Here is a 20,398-nt window from a genome sequence, read left to right on the forward strand (position 1 = left end):
GTAATTTGGTTCGGTGAGATTAATGAGGGAGGGTCCTCTCGAGTGTCTAAATGTTCTTCACCATACGGACATCAGATTTGCCACCAATGCTCCTTATATGACACATCACTGCACTCTATACTCCTCTGTAAACTGGCCATCTCTGTATACCTGTCGCAAGACCCACTGGTTGATGCTTATTTATAAAACCCTCTTAGGCCTCACTCCCCCCCCTATCTGAGATATCTACTGCAGCCCTCATCCTCCACATACAACACCCGTTCACTCCCCCCTATCTGAGATATCTACTGCAGCCCTCATCCTCCATATACAACACCCGTTCACTCCCCCCTATCTGAGATATCTACTGCAGTCCTCATCCTCCACATACAACACCCGTTCACTCCCCCCTATCTGAGATATCTACTGCAGTCCTCATCCTCCACATACAACACCCGTTCACTCCCCCCTATCTGAGATACCTACTGCAGCCCTCATCCTCCACATGTAACACCCGTTCACTCCCCCCTATCTGAGATATCTACTGCAGCCCTCATCCTCCCCATACAACACCCGTTCACTCCCCCCTATCTGAGATATCTACTGCAGCCCTCATCCTCCACATACAACACCCGTTCACTCCCCCCTATCTGAGATATCTACTGCAGCCCTCATCCTCCCCATACAACACCCGTTCACTCCCCCCTATCTGAGATATCTACTGCAGCCCTCATCCTCCACATACAACACCCGTTCACTCCCCCCTATCTGAGATATCTACTGCAGCCCTCATCCTCCCCATACAACACCCGTTCACTCCCCCTATCTGAGATATCTACTGCAGCCCTCATCCTCCATATACAACACCCGTTCACTCCCCCTATCTGAGATATCTACTGCAGCCCTCATCCTCCACATACAACACCCGTTCACTCCCCCCTATCTGAGATATCTACTGCAGCCCTCATCCTCCCCATACAACACCCGTTCACTCCCCCTATCTGAGATATCTACTGCAGCCCTCATCCTCCACATACAACACCCGTTCACTCCCCCCTATCTGAGATATCTACTGCAGCCCTCATCCTCCACATACAACACCCGTTCACTCCCCCCTATCTGAGATATCTACTGCAGTCCTCATCCTCCCCATACAACACCCGTTCACTCCCCCCTATCTGAGATATCTACTGCAGCCCTCATCCTCCACATACAACACCCGTTCACTCCCCCCTATCTGAGATATCTACTGCAGCCCTCATCCTCCACATACAACACCCGTTCACTCCCCCCTATCTGAGATATCTACTGCAGCCCTCATCCTCCACATACAACACCCGTTCACTCCCCCCTATCTGAGATATCTACTGCAGCCCTCATCCTCCACATACAACACCCGTTCACTCCCCCCTATCTGAGATATCTACTGCAGTCCTCATCCTCCACATACAACACCCGTTCACTCCCCTCTATCTGAGATATCTACTGCAGCCCTCATCCTCCCCATACAACACCCGTTCACTCCCCCCTATCTGAGATACCTACTGCAGCCCTCATCCTCCACATACAACACCCGTTCACTCCCCCCTATCTGAGATATCTACTGCAGCCCTCATCCTCCACATGTAACACCCGTTCACTCCCCCCTATCTGAGATATCTACTGCAGCCCTCACCCTCCACATACAACACCCGTTCACTCCCCCCTATCTGAGATACCTACTGCAGCCCTCATCCTCCACATACAACACCCGTTCTGCCAGTCACGTTCCCAAGGTTCCCAAAGCACACACATCCCTGAGTCGCTCCTCTTTTCATTCCGCTGCAGCTAGCGACTGAAACGAGATGCAAAAAAAAAAACACTCAAACTGGACAGTTAATATAATTACATCCACAAGGGGCAAAAATAAGGAGGCCAATGCCCGGAGCCTGTAGTCTATGGTTAAGGCTTCAACATGCTTCAGTTCGGCTGGTGCTAAGCTCAACTCGGCTAGGCAGATTGAACAAGTGTGCTCACATACTTCCTTAACAGAAACTTCGCTTGAAAAATGAGGGGAGAAAAAAAAGCATTGTCTCTCATTGAATGACCACAAAGACTTGAATAATACCTACTGTTGACCAATCACTGGTGAAAAGGTGTAGAATACCAACTTTGGATTTGTTATTATTATTATTTATTTATTTAACCTTCATTCTAGAACCTTCATTCTAGAACCTTCATTCTAGAACCTTTATTTAACTAAGCAAGTCAGTTAAGAACAAATTCTTATTTACATTGATGGCCTACCCTGGCCAAACCCCGGACGGCGCTGGGCCAATTGTGCGCTGCCCTATGGGACACCAAATCACGGCCGGATGTGATTCAGCCTGGAATCAAACCAGGGGCTGTAGTGATGCTTCTGCACTGAGATGTAGTGCCTTAGAATGCTGCGCCACTCGGGAGCCCAGAATTCCCTCGACAAAAAAAATGTAAGTGTCCAAACAGCCGAGAAAAAAAACCTCACCGAAGTCCAAAACGAACAAAAACAGCACAAAATGTAGTCATAATATATGCAAAAACTCTTCCAAACTGCTTCTGCTGGAAGCATGCAGAAGCCTTCAGACCACTGCGCCATCTGTCCACAATGAGTCTTAATGGCTAAACTTCCTGTTTTATCCTCATCCTAAACCACAATGAGTTAGCAAGGCGACTCTTAATGGCTAAACTTCCTGTTTGATCCTTATCCCAAACCAAAATGAGTTAGCAAGGCGACTCTTAATGGCTAAACTTCCTGTTTGATCCTTATCCCAAACCACAATGAGTTAGCAAGGCGACTCTTAATGGCTAAACTTCCTGTTTTATCCTTATCCTAAACCACAATCCTTAATTTAAACAATCAGAATTAATGCCTGAAGTTTTGTATTTATATTTTATTAAGGATCCCCATTAGTTCCTGCCAAGGCAGCAGCTACTCTTCCTGGGGTTATTATGGATCCCCATTAGTTCCTGCCAAGGCAGCAGTTACTCTTCCTGGGGTTTATAATGGATCCCCATTAGTTCCTGCCAAGGCAGCAGCTACTCTTCCTGGGGTTTATTATGGATCCCCATTAGTTCCTGCCAAGGCAGCAGTTACTCTTCCTGGGGTTTATTATGGATCCCCATTAGTTCCTGCCAAGGCAGCAGCTACTCTTCCTGGGGTTATTATGGATCCCCATTAGTTCCTGCCAAGGCAGCAGTTACTCTTCCTGGGGTTTATAATGGATCCCCATTAGTTCCTGCCAAGGCAGCAGCTACTCTTCCTGGGGTTTATTATGGATCCCCATTAGTTCCTGCCAAGGCAGCAGTTACTCTTCCTGGGGTTTATTATGGATCCCCATTAGTTCCTGCCAAGGCAGCAGCTACTCTTCCTGGGGTTTATTATGGATCCCCATTAGTTCCTGCCAAGGCAGCAGCTACTCTTCCTGGGGTTTATTATGGATCCCCATTAGTTCCTGCCAAGGCAGCAGCTACTCTTCCTGGGGTTTATCATGGATCCCCATTAGTTCCTGCCAAGGCAGCAGCTACTCTTCCTGGGGTTTATCATGGATCCCCATTAGTTCCTGCCAAGGCAGCAGCTACTCTTCCTGGGGTTTATTATGGATCCCCATTAGTTCCTGCCAAGGCAGCAGCTACTCTTCCTGGGGTTTATTATGGATCCCCATTAGTTCCTGCCAAGGCAGCAGCTACTCTTCCTGGGGTTTATCATGGATCCCCATTAGTTCCTGCCAAGGCAGCAGCTACTCTTCCTGGGGTTTATTATGGATCCCCATTAGTTCCTGCCAAGGCAGCAGCTACTCTTCCTGGGGTTTATTATGGATCCCCATTAGTTCCTGCCAAGGCAGCAGCTACTCTTCCTGGGGTTTATTATGGATGCCCATTAGTTCCTGCCAAGGCAGCAGCTACTCTTCCTGGGGTTTATTATGGATCCCCATTAGTTCCTGCCAAGGCAGCAGCTACTCTTCTTGGGGTTTATTATGGATCCCCATTAGTTCCTGCCAAAGCAGCAGCTACTCTTCCTGGGGTCCAAACTTATTAAAGCACTTACATTACATATAAAACAAAAGATAAAACAGTACATCATATAACATTATTACACCACTACATATCTACAATACAACATGTATAATACCACCATACAACAATATTACAATGCATGTGTACATGTGTCTGTACCTTTGTGTGTCTCTTCACAGTCCCCGCTGTTCCATAGGTGTATTTTTATCTGTTTTTCTTGATGTGGAATAGAGTTCCATGGTGTCATGTCTCTATGTAGTACTGTGCACCGTCCGTAGTCTGTTCTGGACTTGTGTTGTCTGAGCTGTGTGCTATGTAATAGTTTAAACAGACAGCTCAGTGCATTCATCTTGTCAACACCTCTTACAAAAAACATGTAGTGATGAAGTCAATCTCTCCTCCACTTGGAGCCAGGAGAGATTGACATGCATATTATTAATATTAGCTCTCTGTGTACATCCAAGGGCCAGCCGTGCTGCCTTGTTCTGAGCCAGTTAATGAACCATATCCCAAACCTTAATCCTTAACCAATCGGGATGAATGCCTGAAGATAATTTACCCTATCCCAAGCCTTAATCCTTAACTTAACCAATCTGAATTAATGCCTGAAATTAACCGTAGAGTTGTTTTCTCATCCCAAACCTTAACCTTTAACCCAGTCGGAATGAATCCCTTAACCGTAGAGTTGTTTCTCTCCGCCTATAACTCATGAACTGGAAACACTTATCTCCCTCACTAGCTTTAAGCACCAGCTGTCAGAGCAGCTCACAGATCACTGCACCTGTACATAGCCCATCTATAATTTAGCCCAAACAACTACCTCTTCCCCTACTGTATTTATTTATTTATTTTATTTTGCTCCTTTGCACCCCATTATCTCTATTTCTACTTTGCAAATCTACTATTCCAGTGTTTTACTTGCTATATTGTATTTACTTCGCCACCATGGCCTTTTTTGCCTTTATCTCCCTTATCTCACATCATTTGCTCACATTGTATATAGACTTATTTTTCTACTATATTATTGACTGTATGTTTGTTTTACTCCATGTGTAACTCTGTGTTGTTGTATGTGTCGAACTGCTTTGCTTTATCTTGGCCAGGTCGCAATTGTAAATGAGAACTTGTTCTCAACTTGCCTACCTGGTTAAATAAAGGTGAAATAAATAAATAAATAAATAAATAAATAAATAAAAATGAAGGAGCTGTGTGCCTGAGTACAAGATGTAGCCACTAGGGGCAACGGTGAGTGTTATTAACATCCAGTAGGGTTGGGTTTTGCTAGGGTGTTGCGGACGGGGTGTCAGATGGGCTTAATCAGCAAACTCCGACTCACGTGTTCAATCCCAGTGATAGGCACACCATTTTGGTAAATGCGAAATTTTAACGGTCCGTCCTCAAATACCTAAAAATTTGAGGTTGGAGCAACTTGAAAATGTAACATTTGGTGAAAAGTGGGAAAAAAATGTCTGCCTTACTCTGTAAAACAAGATGTTTGTATACGTGACAACAAAAAGCATCTTAAACATATTTTTGGTTGTTAAAGAGTTGTTGTGTTTCAGGTGACCTGCTTCCAGCGGATGGAGTGTTGATACAAGGGAACGATCTGAAGATAGATGAGAGTTCACTAACAGGAGAGTCTGATCACGTCAAGAAAGACACTGATAAGGACCCCATGCTGCTGTCTGGTCAGTGACACACACAAACTAACACACACATAAACACGCACACACACACACACACGTGCACTCATACACAAGCAAGCACTGCACCCATGCACGAATAGTACCATACGTGCTGTGCTGTTCTGGGTTGTCCATAAACTAATGAATAGTGCCAGGACATTGGTAAAAATAAGCACCAGGCCTGTATAGTTTACCATGCTACCAGGCAGTGTGGTAAAATAGACACCAGGCCTGTATAGTTTACCATGCTACCAGGCAGTGTGGTAAAATAGACACCAGGCCTGTATAGTTTACCATGCTACCAGGCAGTATGGTAAAATAGACACCAGGCTTGTATAGTTTACCGTGCTACCAGGCAGTGTGGTAAAATAGACACCAGGCCTGTATAGTTTACCATGCTACCAGGCAGTATGGTAAAATAGACACCAGGCCTGTATAGTTTACCATGCTACCAGGCAGTATGGTAAAATAGACACCAGGCCTGTATAGTTTACCATTCTACCAGGCAGTTTGGTAAAATAGACACCAGGCCTGTATAGTATACCATGCTACCAGGCAGTATGGTAAAATAGACACCAGGCCTGAATAGTATACATGCTACCAGGCAGTATGGTAAAATAGACACCAGGCCTGTATAGTTTACCATGCTACCAGGCAGTATGGTAAAATAGCCACCAGGCCTGTATAGTTAACCATGCTACCAGGCAGTATGGTAAAATAGACACCAGGCCTGTATAGTTTACCATGCTTCCAGGCAGCTTGGTAAAATAGACACCAGGCCTGTATAGTTTACCATGCTACCAGGCAGTATGGTAAAATAGACACCAGGCCTGTATAGTATACCATGCTACCAGGCAGTATGGTATAATAGACACCAGGCCTGTATAGTATACATGCTACCAGGCAGTATGATAAAATAGACACCAGGCCTCTTTCTCTCTCTCTCTCTCTCTCTCTCTCCCTCTCTCTCTCTCGCTGTAACTTTCTCTCTATGTGTCTCGGTCTCTGTCTCTCTCTCTCTCTCTTTCTCTCTCTCACTGTAACTCTCTCTCTGTGTCTCTGTCTCTCTCTCTGTAACTCTCTCTCTTTCTCTCTCTCACTGTAACTCTCTCTGTCTCTGTCTCTCTCTCTGTAACTCTCTCTCTCTTTTTCTCTCTCTCACTGTAACTCTCTCTCTGTGTCTCTGTTTCTGTCTCTCTCTCTGTAACTCTCTTTCTCTCTCACTGTAACTCTCTCTCTGTGTCTCTGTCTCTCTCTGTAACTGTCTCTCTCTCTCTCTGTAACTCTCTCTCTGTGTCTCTGTTTACATTTACATTTACATTTTAGTCATTTAGCAGATGCTCTTATCCAGAGCGACTTACAGTAGTGAATGCATACATTTCAGACATTTCATACATTTTTTCCCCGTACTGGTCCCCCGTGTTTCTCTGTAACTCTCTCTCTGTAACTCTCTCTCTGTAACTCTCTCTCTCTGTAACTCTCTCTCTCTCTGTAACTCTCTCTCTCTCTGTAACTCTCTCTCTCTGTAACTCTCTCTCTCTCTCTCTCTGTCTCTGTCTCTGTCTCTGTCTCTCTCTCTGTAACTCTCTCTCTGTCTCTGTCTCTCTCACTGTAACTCTCTCTCTGTCTCTGTCTCTGTCTCTGTCTCTCTCACTGTAACTCTCTCTCTGTCTCTGTCTCTGTCTCTGTCTCTGTCTCTCTCACTGTAACTCTCTCTCTGTCTCTGTCAATTCAATTCAATTCAATTCGCTTTATTGGCATGACGTAACAATGTACATATTGCCAAAGCTTACTTTGGATATTTACAATATAAAAAATAAAAAAAAAATAAAAATGAGAATCAAAAATTGTCAACGGGACAACAGTAACAACAATAACCAACGGTCAATATAACCATACATTCAACAATAACAATAATCATACAGTTGAGGACATGTGCAGGTTTATTGGTCTGTCAGACACTGTCCCTCAACTTATGGCAGGCAGCAATGTAGTGCGCTGCCAACCCACAGCTCTCTGCGTCCTCCCCCAACAGGATGGGTAGCCTATCCTCATCAGAGAGGTCTTTAAAACCTTGAATAAGGGTTTCAAATTTGGGGAAATGACACTCTCTAATTGTTTTATATTTTTTACATTTTGTCAGGAAATGCAGCTCCGTCTCAGGTTCTGCTGTTGTGCAGTGGTTGCACAGCCTTTCCTCTACAGGGAGCCAGGTTTTCCTGTGTCTACCCTTCTCAATGGCAAGGCTGTGCTCACTGAGCCTGTACTTTGTCAAGGTTTTTCTAAGGTTTTGATCAGTAACCATGGTCAAATATTTAGCCATAGTGTACTGTCGATTTAGGGCCAGATAGCACTGCATTTTGCTTTGTGTTTGTGCTTGTGTTTCCCAATAAGCAATGTAGTTTTGTTTTGACTGTGTTGTAATTTGGTTTATTCTGATTGATTGGATGTTCTGGTCCTGAGGCTTCAGTGTGTTAGTAGAACAGGTTTGTGAACTCAGCCCCAGGACCAGCTGGATGAGGGGACTCTTTTCTTTGCTCAGCTCTTGGCATTGCAGGACTTGGTAATGATATGAGAGGGGGTCACTGTATTTTAGATGTTTCCAAAACTTAATTGCTCTTTTTTGAGTTTTTATTATTAGTGGATATTGGCCTAATTCTGCCCTGCATGCATTGTTTGTAGTTTTCCTCTGGACACGTAGGAGAATCTTACAGAACTCTGCATGTAGGGTTTCAATGGGGTGTTTGTCCCATTTGATGAAATCTTGTTTTGCAAGTGGACCCCACACCTCGCTGCCATAAAGTGCAATTGGTTCAATGACATATTCAATTAGTTTTAGCCAAATTTTAATAGGTATTTCAATTTGAATTTGCTTTTTAATGGCGTAGAATGCCCTGCGTGCTTTCTCTCTCAGTTCATTCACTGCCTCATTAAGGTGTCCAGTTGAGCTTATTTTTAAACCTAAGTAATTGTAGTGTGTACAGTACTCTATATATTTTGTACCAATTGAGAACTTTGGTCTAATTCCCTGAGATCTGGATCTTCTCTGGAAAATCATTATTTTAGTCTTTTTGGGGTTTACTGCCAGGGCCCAGGTCTGGCAGTACTGCTCTAGCAGGTCCAGGCTCTGCTGTAGGCCAGGTGCTGTGGGTGACAGCAGGCATAGGTCATCTGCGAAGAGTAGGCATTTAACTTCTGAATTGTGGAGACTAACACCAGGGGCTGAGGATTTTTCTAGAATAGTGGCCAATTTGTTAATGTAAATATTGAAGAGTGCAGGGCTCAGATTGCAACCCTGACGAAGGCCCCGCCCCTGGTTAAAGAATTCTGTCCTTTTCTTACCAATTTTAATGCTGCACGTATTGCCAGTATACATTGATTTAATTATGTCATATGTTTTACCCCCTACACCACTTTCAATAACTTTGTAGAACAGTCCTGTATGCCAAATAGAATCAAATGCTTTTTGGAAGTCGATAAAGCAAGTGTATATTTTGGTATTATTTTGGTGGACATGTTTATCTATCAGGGTGTGTAAGGTGTAAATATGATCAGTTGTGCGATGTTTTGGTATAAATCCAATTTGGCTTTTACTCTGTCTCTGTCTCTGTCTCTCTCACTGTAACTCTCTCTCTGTCTCTGTCTCTGTCTCTGTCTCTGTCTCTGTCTCTCTCACTGTAATTCTCTCTCTCTCTCTCTCTCTCTCTCTCTCTCTGTCTCTCTCTCTCTCTCTCTTCTCTCTCTCTCTCTGTCTCCTCTCTCTCTCTCATCTCTATTCTCGCTCTCTCTCTCTCGTCGCCTCTCTCTCTCTGTCTCTCTCTCTCTGTAACTCGTCTCATCTCTCTGTAACTCTCTCTCTCTGTATCTCTCTCTCCTCCTCTCTCTCTCTCTGTCTCTGTCTCTGTCTCTCTCTCTGTAATCTATCTCTCTCTCTCTCTCTGTAACTCTCTCTCTCTGTAACTCTCTCTGTCTCTGTCTCTCTCTCTCTCTCTCTCTCTCTCTCTCGTCTCTTCTGTCTATCACTGAACTCTCTCTCTCTCTCTCTCTCTCTCTCTCTCTACTGAACTCTCTCTCTCTCTCTGTAACTCTCTCTCTCTCTCTCTCTCTGTAACTCTCTCTCTCTCTGTCTCTATCTCTCTCTCTCTCTCTGTCTCTCTCTCTCTGTCTCTGTCTCTCTGTCTCTCTCTCTCTCTCTCGTCTCACTGTAACTCTCTCTCTCTCTCTATCTCTCTCTCTCTCTCTATCTCTCTCTCTCTCTCTCTCTCTCTCTCACTGTAACTCTCTCTCTCTCTCTCTATCTCTCACTGTAACCTCTCTCTCTCTCTCTCTCTCTCTCTCTATCTCTCTCTCTCACTCTCTCTCTCTCTCTCTCTCTGTAACTCTCTCTGTCTCTCTGTCTCTCTCTCTCTCTGCTATCTCTCTCTCTCTCTCTCGGTCTCTGTCTCTCTGTCTCTCTCTCTCTCTCTCTCTCTCTCTCTCTGTCCTCTCTGTCTCTGTCTCTCTGTCTCTCTGTCTCTCTGTCTCTCTCTCTCTCTCTCTCTCTCTCTCTCTCTCTCTCTCTGTAACTCTCTCTCTCTCTCTGTAACTCTCTCTCTCTCTCTCTCTCTCTCTCTCTCTCTCTCTCTCTCTCTCTCTCTGTAACTCTCTCTCTCTCTCTCTCTCTCTCTCTGTAACTCTCTCTCTCTCTCTGTCTCTCTCCTCTGTCTCTCTCTCTGTCTCTGTCTCTGTCTCTCTCTCTCTCTCTTCTCTCTCTCTGTCTCTCTCTCTCTCTCTCTCTCTTTCTGTCAACTCTATCATGTAATTACTCTCTTCATGTCCATAGCTGGTTATCCTTGTGTAAATGTGTGTCTATGAGTGTGTGTTGGTGTGGTATACAGTTTTCTTTTCTCTTTGACAGCCAATCATGCATTGATGTAGGATATAATAATTCCCTCTGTTTCATAATCTCCCTGTGTGTGTGTGCGTGTGTGCGTGTGTGTGTGTGTGTGTGTGTGTGTGTGTGTGTGTGTGTGTGTGTGTGTCTCTCTCTCTCTACAGGTACCCATGTGATGGAGGGTTCCGGCAGGATGCTGGTAACAGCTGTGGGGGTCAACTCTCAGACTGGCATCATCTTCACACTACTGGGGTCCGGAGAACCAGTGGAGGAGGAGAAGAAGGAGAAGAAAGGTATGTCCTCCTTCCTTTCCTTGGTGACACTTCTTTTTATTATTAATATAATAAATTATTATTATTATTAATATCATTAGTATTGATATAATTCTTCTTCTTCTTATTATTAATATTATTATCAATATCATTATTATTATTAATATACATATTATTATTGTTAATATTATCATTAATGTCATTTTTATTATTATGAATATTATTATTATTATTATTGATATCATTACTATTGATATAATTATTATTAATATTATTATCAATATCATTATTATTATTAATATACATATTATTATTGTTAATATTATCATTAATGTCATTTTTATTATTATGCATATTATTATTATTATTATTTAATATCATTACTATGATATAATTCTTCTTATTATTATTATTAATATTATTATCAATATCCTTATTATTATATACATACATATTATATTGTTAATATTATTATTAATGTCATTTTTTCTTATTATGATAGTATTATTATTATTAGATCCTTATTATTATTAATATTATCTTAATTATTATTAGTAATATTTATACTATTATTATTTATATTATTATTGCTATATTATTAATATTATGCTATTATTATTATTATATTCAATATCATTACTATATTAATGCCATGTTATATTAATATAATTATTTGTATTCATATTATAATTATCCTATTAATATCAATTTTGTATTATTGTCATTATTATTATCAGATTTCATTAGTATTATCACTGGTCATTAGTATATTATCATTAATAGTATTATTATTATTATTATATCAGATTACTAGGTACTTAACTGCTCCAACTATTGACTGATGAAAGGCACTCTGGTAGAGGTAAAGTGTCCATATTGGACAGGTTAGAATCTCTTGGGGGGGGGGGGGGTGATGTTACTCTAAAATAACTCTGCTTAACAATAACTCCAAACACAAGACCTATGTAACGCTGTGCCTACTGGTTGCTGTCGGTGTGTGCTGGTGGTGGAAGTGGCCAGCTGTATTCTAAGCTCTGGGTCCCTCTCCTCTCTTACTCTCTTGTATCTATGGTTTCTATAACACAACACACAGGTGAGGCAGTGGAGGATGGCCAACAAAACACAGGTAGAGTATCTCTCTTTGTGACCCTCGTACCATCCCTCAGTCCCCCTGTACCCAATACCCACAGGACCAACACGAACCCCCCCCCCCCCCTCTACTACCTACTGAACTACCCCAACCCCCTTCCCCTGTCCCTAATCAACAGTAACCGACCCGGCTTCAATCTCCCAGGAACAGAACCATACACATTACTGCACTTTTTAAAAGGATGAAAGAAAACCCCATCTCATCCATATTTCCCCACTCAGTCCCCAATACAGTTTCAATGTCCCACATTTGTCCCCACAACCCTGTGGTTGGTTTACATCAACATGATCCACGCCTGTGATGGTTAAATCAACATTATCAAAGCTGTGATTGGTAACATCAACATGATCAAAGCCTGTGATTGGTTAATCAACATGATCCAAGCCTGTGATTGGTAAATCAAACATGATCCAAGCCTGTGATGGTTAAATCAACATGATCCAAGCCTTGTGATTTGGTTAAATCAACATAATCACAGCCTGTGATTGGTTAAAATTCACTAAAGAGATCTGCTGAGTTAACTAGTAATAGTAACTGACAAGGATAGATTTAACATTCACAAAATCACCCCAGAAAGACTTTTAAGAGATTAAACTTAACAGATGATGTTTTGCTCATCTGTCCCCGCTCCTGAAACATAGGATCTGAGTCCCAAATGGCACCCTATCCCCCCTATGGGCCCCATAGGGCTCTGGTCAAAGTAGTGCTCTACATAGGGACTAAGTGCCCTTTTTGGGACTGCAGTAATAGACCGGCAGATTCTACTGATGTAATGTATCTTCTACCCTCTTGTGAAGGAAACGTTGCATGTGAAGTGTACAGTATACACAAGGGTGGCATTGGAATTAAAACAATGGCGACTCCCAGTGTAAAATCCTAAGAGTTTAAACATCCATCAAAATGTAATCCTAACACGTAAAATACTAATTACATTTTTGTGAACCTCTGTCTTAAAGCATTGCCTCCAATTCCACCCCTGAGTATGTAACAGATGGTGTTTTCTTCCTCTACCCAGTTGTCTGATGTCTTGTAGCCATTGTTGCAGGTGATGGAGTGACATCGAACAGGTTTAACCACATTATGTTCTGTTCCAATCACATTGCTGTGTTTTGGGATTTATTTTGCTGCTCAATGACACGACATGAATAACATGGTTGAGATTGATGATCGTATTGATGATTAGCCTGGAATACACATTGATTACGTATTGATTAGGTATTGATATAACCACACTAGATGTACAGTAGATAACCACCTGACAGATAGGGGCTTTAGCCTGTGGTTTTTTCTCTTCACTGGTTTTTTTTTTCGTTCAAGAAATTGGTCAAACTTCTCTCTTTGCCCTTTGTATTGAACCCTGTTTCTGTTCATTTATGTTTGTAATGCCTGTATGGTACCATTCCTCCAACACTCTCAGTTTTAAACATCAGTGTGTAAACTAGGATTGCAGAAATCTGGTCACTTATCCATTATTACCTGTTTTGGAGGAATTTTGGGGGAAAGATTTTTTGGCAATCCTAGTGTGAATAACTGCAGCAACGACACTAATCGTACTGTTATTCAGCTTTTTAACCATGTTATTTGTGTTCACTGTTGCCTTTTTTTTTATCATGATTTTACTTGCTACTATAGACTGCCCCCATCCCTCTGCCCACCCATCGCAACTTAGCCACCGATGGTACTGCAGGCGGTATTGCACCCTGGCAATGCCAGCCTAGGTAATGGTAGGTTGACCAAAACAGAAGCGTCCTTCCTGTCCTGCTATACTTCCTGGGTATACTGCCTCATTCATTTTCCACCTCTTTCTGCCATCAACATCCTCCTCCTTCTCTCCGGCTGTCTTTTCCTCCTCCTCTCCTCCCCTCATAAAGGATAAGCAAAGTCATGGTTTGAGTTATTACTAGTTTCCTGTGACTGATGTCTGAAGTAGATGAATCTACCCAAGTCTTAAATAGCACCCCTACAGGCCCTGGTCAAAAGTAGTTCACTATTTAGGGGAATATGTACCATTTTGTGACGCAGCCATTGTGTTTGTGTCTGTCTTCTTCTCAGCTCTAGGACTATCCTTCCATGTCCTCGGGAATGGATTGATGTTATGGTAGAAATGAACTGAATTGAAAGAGCCGTTTACATTGACTGACTGAGAAAGAAACAGTCTGGGTCTTGTTATTGTACAGACTGCAGGCGATGAGAATAGTTTCTGTCCGGTACACACTGTAAAGTGAGCATCATACTTTTTGAACAGGATCCAACTAAATTCCCAACAACTTGGAACTCTTTAATGTTGTATCTAAAAAAGTTCCTCCATCCTCAAAGATACAGTGAACTGAATAGATGGACCATTACCCAGTGTGCACAGGCGTGAATGTAGGCGAAGGGTTTCTGCCTGGCAGTACTGTACGTTTTCAACGGGGTTAATTTCTCCAAGTAGCCTACTTAACTCTTTCATTTCTGTTAAAAAACAAGTTATTCATATGAATGAATACATGAGCTTTCATCACGTTGTTGGTAGGATGAACCTTGGAGTAAAAACGCTCTGTGTAGGATTATGTGGCTTTCAAGATCCTCATCCTTAACCTTCTATCAGACCCCTGCTAGTCTCCTCATGAAGCCCTGTTTATAAACATGTCTTTTGTGGGAGGATTTCTTTCCTATAGTCTTTTTTTCTCCAGAGTTCAATCCTTCACTCAATTACTCTCAATTCCTCTCTCTATCTACTGTCTGACACGGGCTGAGGATTATGACCTCACTCTTACACTGCATGCTCTGTGTTGGTCCTGTGTGTGTGTGTGTGTGGTGTGTGTGTGTGTGTGTGTGTGTGTGTGTGTGTGTGTGTGGTGTGTGGTGTGTGTGTGTGTCCATGTCTAATTGTACCGTATCTTGTAACTCTGTGATTCTGTCTGTCTATGATCCTCCATGAATAATCTGAATGGCTTTCTTGTACTGTTGATGTGTGAATTACCTGTCGTGCTGATTGTTACAGTATGTCCCTTGCTTTTAGTCTGTGGAGTAGTTCACTTCCTGTTAGTCTGTGCAGTATGGCGCTTCCTGTAGTCTGTGGTGAGTATGTCGCTTCCTGTAGTTGTGAGTATGTCGCTTCCTGTAGTCTGTGAGTATGCGTCCTGTAGTCTGTGAGTATGTCGCTTCCTGTAGTCTGTGAGTATGTCGCTTCCTGTAGTCTGTGAGTGTGTCGCTTCCTGTAGTCTGTGAGTATGTCGCTTCCTGTAGTCTGTGAGTATGTCGCTTCCTGTAGTCTGTGAGTATGTCGCTTCCTGTAGTCTGTGAGTATGTCGCTTCCTGTAGTCTGTGAGTGTGTCGCTTCTTGTAGTCTGTGAGTGTGTCGCTTCCTGTAGTCTGTGAGAGTGTCGCTTCCTGTAGTCTGTGAGAGTGTCGCTTCCTGTAGTCTGTGAGTGTGTCGCTTCCTGTAGTCTGTGAGTGTGTCGCTTCCTGTAGTCTGTGAGTATGTCGCTTCCTGTAGTCTGTGAGTATGTCGCTTCCTGTAGTCTGTGAGTATGTCGCTTCCTGTAGTCTGTGAGTATGTCGCTTCCTGTAGTCTGTGAGTATGTCGCTTCCTGTAGTCTGTGAGTGTGTCGCTTCCTGTAGTCTGTGAGATGTCGCTTCCTGTAGTCTGTGAGTGTGTCGCTTCCTGTAGTCTGTCGAGTGTGTCGCTTCCTGTAGTCTGTGAGTATGTCACTCTTCAAAATGAACACACTGATCCATAGAGAGGAAATCTGAGCTGTGATAGCATCGGTTCTTGTAGTATTCAAGTACATCAAGTGATTGACAAACTTGATATCAAATAACAATATTTGCATCATGCTCAAATCATTTTTGAAGTCTATTGAAGTCAATTTACTGTTTTCATCCAACATTTTGTCAGACAGAAACAGAAATACAAAGTACTTACGTCAGTTGAACTGTGTTTGTTTTTTTACAGCGATTAAAATACCCTTCAGAACAACGTTTTCAAATATATATTTATATTTTATTATTTCTAGCTCACCTAAGCAACCTTTCAAAACATGACACTTCCTAATGACTGCATAGTCACATTATTTTCAAATCTAGTTATATTATCAATTATTACATTACAGTCATTTAGCAGACGCTCTTATCCAGAGTGACTTACAGTAGTGAATGCATACATTTCATACATGATTATAATTTTTTTCCATACTGGTCCCCGTGGGAATTGAACCCACAACCCTGGCATTGCAAACACCATGCTCTACCAACTGAGCCACACGGGACAATTATCTGCTTTGATTGACATTATTTCTAATAGTTGTTGACTCGTTAGCAAGCCCAGGCATACACACACAACAATTCAAATAGGAAAAATTAGCAGACGTCCAAATTACCATCCCTGAAGCGAATCTTCCTCATTAAAAAGTAGCTTTCTGTCCTGTATGCGAACTCCTGACAATGCTCAATAAATATAAATGTATTGTTTTCCTTTTTATGTCATTGTAATGTTTGTCCTGGTAATGTTGTTTGTTATTGTCTGCTTTGGTTCTTATTGTTCTGTGTCTCGTATGTCTCCATCGTAGGTAAAATACAGGATGGCAATATGGAGAACAACCAGACTAAAGGTAACCTATTTTCAACTTTCCCCCATGGTTGGGATGTGCTCTAACTAGGGTTTCAAAAATTCCGGTAACTTTCCGCCAAATATTCCCAGGTTTTCCAGGAATCCTGGTCGGAGGATTCTAGATGTTCTGCTTATTCATTGATTTAAGGAATTTCCGACCAGAATTTCTGGACAAACCTATTAATTTTGGGAAAGTTATCTGAATTTTTGCAAGCCTAGCTCGAACATTCCTGCTAACTTTGAGTCTCTAAGGTTCCTCTAATGTGAATTAACATCCATTCAGCCTGATGTACGTCTTGGTGTCTGCAGTGTCGTCAGTCAGTCTGCAGCGATGTGGCTGTCTCAGCTCCAGGTGTCAAAGTCTTCTCTCTCGCTCTGTCTCTCTCTCTCTCGTCTCGCTCTGTCTCTCTCTCTCGCTCTGTCTGTCTGTCTCTCTCTCGCTCTGTCTGTCTGTCGTCTGTCTGTCTGTCTGTCTGTCTGTCTGTCTGTCTGTCTGTCTGTCTGTCTGTCTGTCTGTCTGTCTCTCTCTCTCTCTCTCTCCTCTCTCGTCTCTCTCTCTCTGTCTCTCTTCTCTCTCTCTCTGTCTCTCTCTCTCTCTGTCTCGCTCTGTCTGTCTCTCTCTCTCTTTGTCTGTCTGTCTCTCTCTCTCTCTGTCTGTCTCTCTTGTAAGTTAGGTTACCGCTGTGTATTGCTAAGAGGTTAGGTCACACAGGGCTGTGCAGTGTATTGTGTATGTTAATGGGTCAGGTGACAGGGCTGTACAGGTTTTCCACTAGTGCTCAAAGTGCTTTACATTGTACTGTGATAAGGTAACCAAGGGCAAATAATGAGTCTGTTATTATTCTCCTGAAGAATACTGAATGTTGTCTACATGCAGACACAAATGTTAAGAATCATATTATTAATTGAAAACAAAGGACACGTTGATTTAGCTTTCCAGTATTAGTAGCCATATTAATTTCAACATTTGCAAAACAACCAGTTTTCATAACTTCATAACTCTGAATATTCTTAGAATTTTTGTCAAAATTTTTTGGCGCAAAAAGGTTAGCACCTAGACAGGGTTTCCGGATCCTCCCGTAAAGCCCAGCTCATTGGCCATCTAGCTAGCTTTGTTTAGAGTTAGAGTCGTTCAAGTGAAGACCGCCCGCGTCATCGGCGTGCCATGAAGGCATCGCTCTCTGACCAAATATGGTGTCCTATAGGATATACTACCCCTAATAATGTCGTGAAGTCTGGTTACGTTCTAGGATCTCTGAGGAATACATACGAATGTTATTTGACTGGTTGAAACAATGTTTAGGGTGAAAATTTTCACAGATTCCTTTCTTTGCAAATTGAACGAATGGAAATACAAAATCAATCGTGCATCTATGGATTTTTAGGATATGAAAACTGATTTTATCTAACAAAACAACACTTCATGTATCTTTGGGACCCTTTGGAGGATAAATTAGAACAAGATTTCAGAATGTAAGTACACATTTCACCTTCAGAGGTGAATTAAAACCTATCGCGGGTAAAAAACTGTTTTGTTGTTTAGGAGCTCTCCTCAAACAATAGCATGGTATTATTTCAGTGTAATAGCTACTGTAAATTGGACAGTGACGTTCATATTAACAAGAATTTTAGCTTTCAGCCGATATAAGACACTTATGTAGCGACATTTGTTGTTTCTCTAAAATCTGCGATTTTGACACAAGGTGCTGCATTATTTACAACTGTCCCGTGACGGGACGCCGCTAACCTGTTAGTCAACTCTGTTACAGTCAACCATGTTACAGACAACCATGTTACGGTCAACCCTGTTACGATGAACTCTGTACAGTCAACCCTGTTACTGTCAACCTGTTACTGTCAATCCTGTTACTGTCAACCTGTCACGGTTGTCGTCGGTTAAGGAGGACCAAAACGCAGCAGGTATGTGCAGGCTCATCTTGACTTTTATTAACTACAAAAATGAACGTACAAAAAATAACAAAACACGAACGATCAACAAAAAACAGTCTGGTAAGGCACAAGGCTAAACACAGAACAATCACCCACAAATAACAAACACAAACACACCCTAATATATGGGACTCTCAATCAAAGGCAGATAGCAACACCTGCCTTCAACTGAGAGTCCCAACCCCAATTAACCAAACATAGAAACACGACACACTAGACTCAACATAGAATTCATGAAACTCACCCAGTGCCCAAAACCCCGCAATACTAAATCAAATGCCCTCCTAACTAATACAACACCTAGAACCCCATAAAACAAATACCCTCTGCTACGTCCTGACCAAACTACAATACTAATTAACCCTTATATGGCCAGGACGTGACACAACCCTATTACAGTCAACCCTGTTACTGTCAAACCCTGTTACTGTCAATCCTGTTACTGTAACCCTGTTACAGTCAACGCTGTTAGTCAACCCTGTTAGTCACCCTGTTACCGTCAACCCTGTTACAGTCAACCCTGTTACAGTCAACCCTGTTAGTCAACCCTGTTATGATCAATCCTGTTACTGTCAACCCTGTTACTGTCAACCCTGTTACAGTCAACCCTGTTAGTCAACCCTGTTACTGTCAACCCTGTAACTGTCAACCGTGTTACAGTCAACCCTGTTACGATCAACCCTGTTACGGTCAACCCTGTTACGGTCAACCCTGTTACAGTCAACCCTGTTACAGTCAACCCTGTTACAGTCAACCCTGTTACAGTCAACCCTGTTAGTCAACCCTGTTACAGTCAACCCTGTTATGATCAACCCTGTTATGATCAACCCTGTTAGTCAACCCTGTTACAGTCAACCCTGTTATGATCAACCCTGTTACAGTCAACCCTGTTATGATCATACAGAGTACTGGGTAGCTACAGGAACAGGGTAGAAGAGCCCATGGCATACAGAGTACTGGGTATCTACAGGAACAGGGTAGGAGCGCCCATACAGAGTACTGGGTAGCTACAGGAACAGGGTAGGAGAGCTCATGGCATACATAGTTGTGTGGATATCACCTGTCATGCAGCGAGAGCATGGTCCTCAAACATTGGTTAATGCCTGGAGTGAAATAAGTGTTTTTATATTTACTTCTCAGCTGCTCATGTTAACCTCAGATACGCTAAAAAACCCAAGTAGCCTGTCAGAAATCATTGGAAAACGGACCGGCGACAGGGTCCGGGATCCATTCATTATGAACTGTCTTCATTCCCCTGCCCCCTGTTCCCGACCATTGATAATGGGCCATATTAAATCGACATGAATTTGACATATTAGTGAAGATTTAATTGAGAATAGTCTGATGGTGGTGAACATATGATCACTTGATGAGAGAACAGATGGCATCCTGAGGAGAGAACAGAGAGTTTAGAGATTTGTTTTTCTTACTTTCGAAAATCTACAGCCTATAGTCACATCGTGCTAGTGCCTATAGTAACATCAATAGCCCAAAATCACATCAATAATCTATCATATAGGACTAAATCTATCACATAGGCTAATCATCATCTAGGAATAATCTATATATTCTATCATATGGACTAATCTATCATAAATCTATCAATTAGGACTAACTATCATATAATGTCATATAGGACTAATCTATCATATAGGGACTAAATCTATCATGTAATCGATCATATAGGACTAATCTATCTATAGGACTAATCTATCATAAATCTATCAATTAGGACTAATCTCATATAATCTATCATATATGACTAATCTATCATATAGGACAAAATCTATCATGTAATCTATCATATGGACTATATCATATAATCTCTCATAAGGACTAAATCTATCACATAGGGAATCTATCATC

The 20,398-nt window shown here is 42.1% G+C and overlaps 1 protein-coding gene across 3 annotated transcripts; it reads left to right on the plus strand.

Moving 5' to 3' along the window:
* Positions 1-5,503: 5,503 nt before the first annotated feature.
* On the plus strand, positions 5,504-16,649 carry LOC115205820 (plasma membrane calcium-transporting ATPase 2-like). 3 transcript variants are annotated; one of them, XM_029772206.1, is made up of 4 exons: positions 5,504-5,699; positions 10,734-10,862; positions 11,935-11,967; positions 16,542-16,649. In XM_029772206.1, the coding sequence occupies exons 1-4, from the start codon at positions 5,687-5,689 to the stop codon at positions 16,625-16,627; spliced, it is 261 nt and encodes an 86-aa protein (XP_029628066.1). In that variant the 5' UTR covers positions 5,504-5,686; the 3' UTR covers positions 16,628-16,649. The 3 variants fall into 3 exon arrangements, 1 of the variants encoding a protein (XP_029628066.1); XR_003880697.1 differs by lacking the exon at positions 16,542-16,649 and adding an exon at positions 13,624-13,657 and having other exon boundaries at positions 5,514-5,699; XR_003880698.1 differs by lacking the exons at positions 11,935-11,967; positions 16,542-16,649 and adding an exon at positions 13,624-13,652 and having other exon boundaries at positions 5,519-5,699.
* Positions 16,650-20,398: the final 3,749 nt, after the last annotated feature.

The sequence above is a fragment of the Salmo trutta genome, chromosome 1, assembly GCF_901001165.1.
Source record: "Salmo trutta chromosome 1, fSalTru1.1, whole genome shotgun sequence".
NCBI lineage: Eukaryota > Metazoa > Chordata > Actinopteri > Salmoniformes > Salmonidae > Salmo > Salmo trutta.

Coding starts and splice junctions, on each gene's coding strand:
- LOC115205820 (XM_029772206.1), top strand. Junction 10,863..11,934: donor GGAGAAGAAGGAGAAGAAAG/GTATGTCCTCCT, acceptor CACAACACACAG/GTGAGGCAGTGGAGGATGGC. Junction 11,968..16,541: donor GGATGGCCAACAAAACACAG/GTAGAGTATCTC, acceptor TCTCCATCGTAG/GTAAAATACAGGATGGCAAT.